Genomic DNA, 1,094 nt, shown 5'->3' with positions numbered 1-1,094 from the left:
ATAATGACTCTGCTTCACTTTTCACCAGCATTGTTTCTGCTGCGCGCTCCCGACACAACACGGGCTGCACCGCGCATGCGCAACGCGGGAAACTCACAGCACAAAGAAAAGAGAAACGCTCGTGAGTTTTTCTTTCAGCTTCCTCTCTTCAAGATGAAAACAGGAATCACGGAGACACTTTGGAAATCAAACCACGTCAACACAAACCCTGGAGCGGGTTTTCAGGCTCTGATCTCTAACAACAGAATGAACGGATGATACACGGACCCTCGAGACTCTTCCTCGTGTCTTTAGTCTCGTGATGAAGTCATGAACACTGACCTGAACATCGGTGCTATCAGAGCACGAGGCTGCTGTTTGGCTCCTGTGGTCCGGGTTCCGGTTCTCCATCGTCCTGCAGGTCTGTGACTGGTGGACCGTGTTGTCCTGGACTGAGTCTGGATTCTGGTCTCGGAGCTCTTCAGGCTGAGATACAGGAGCGCTGCGGGATCCCGCGGAGTGTTCTCGCGATGTCACGGCGTCTCGCCCCGCCCCTTAGTTACTGTCGCTAAGGCCGTTTAGAAACACGGCTCCTTGATTTCAGGTAGAAGATGAAGTTTAGTTAGTTGGTTTCCTGAAACCAGCTGATCATATTTGATGTGTATGAGGGAGTGTGCTTCACACAGAGCAGAGTTTTAATGAAGCGCTTGTTATTATCACATCAGAGGCTCATGAAAATATCCTGCTGAAGCTTTTTGTACAATCAGCAGAATCATTAAGAGTTTGTCGTAGACAGCGTTTCACAAAGTTTCTAAAGTGTCCTCTAACTCAACACGTCACTAAACTGCAGGATTGTTGAAGGGAGTCTGGGACTTTCTCCCCGGGCCACAAAGGAGTAGCTATATTACGGTTACTGTTTAAATGGTGAAATCAGATGAAACAGACAGTTTGTTCACAAACATCTGCTGCTTCTCTCGGCAGCTAAGAGAGTCCAAACACATCATTAACATCACAGTGAAGCTGTTTGTTCACTTAACGGGCCATCGTGTGTACTACTTAGGCAAAAAGGCCATAGAACATTAATTGCCTGGATATCTCTACACATCTTTCTTGCA

The 1,094-nt window shown here is 47.4% G+C and overlaps 1 protein-coding gene across 1 annotated transcript in view; it reads right to left on the bottom strand.

The window, feature by feature from the left end:
• LOC123979987 (zinc finger protein 850-like) overlaps positions 1-1,094 on the bottom strand; it is a 28,961-nt gene that overhangs the window by 7,021 nt on the left and 20,846 nt on the right. The window contains exon 4 of the mRNA XM_046064100.1: positions 322-533. Within this exon, the coding sequence (XP_045920056.1) occupies positions 322-533 (212 nt within the window). The remainder of the gene's footprint in view (positions 1-321; positions 534-1,094) is intronic.

Source organism: Micropterus dolomieu, linkage group LG12 (assembly GCF_021292245.1).
Source record: "Micropterus dolomieu isolate WLL.071019.BEF.003 ecotype Adirondacks linkage group LG12, ASM2129224v1, whole genome shotgun sequence".
In the NCBI taxonomy this organism is placed as follows: Eukaryota; Metazoa; Chordata; class Actinopteri; order Centrarchiformes; family Centrarchidae; genus Micropterus; species Micropterus dolomieu.
The sequence above is the reverse complement of the archived record's forward strand: the minus strand, read 5'-3'. Positions and strand labels throughout refer to the sequence as shown.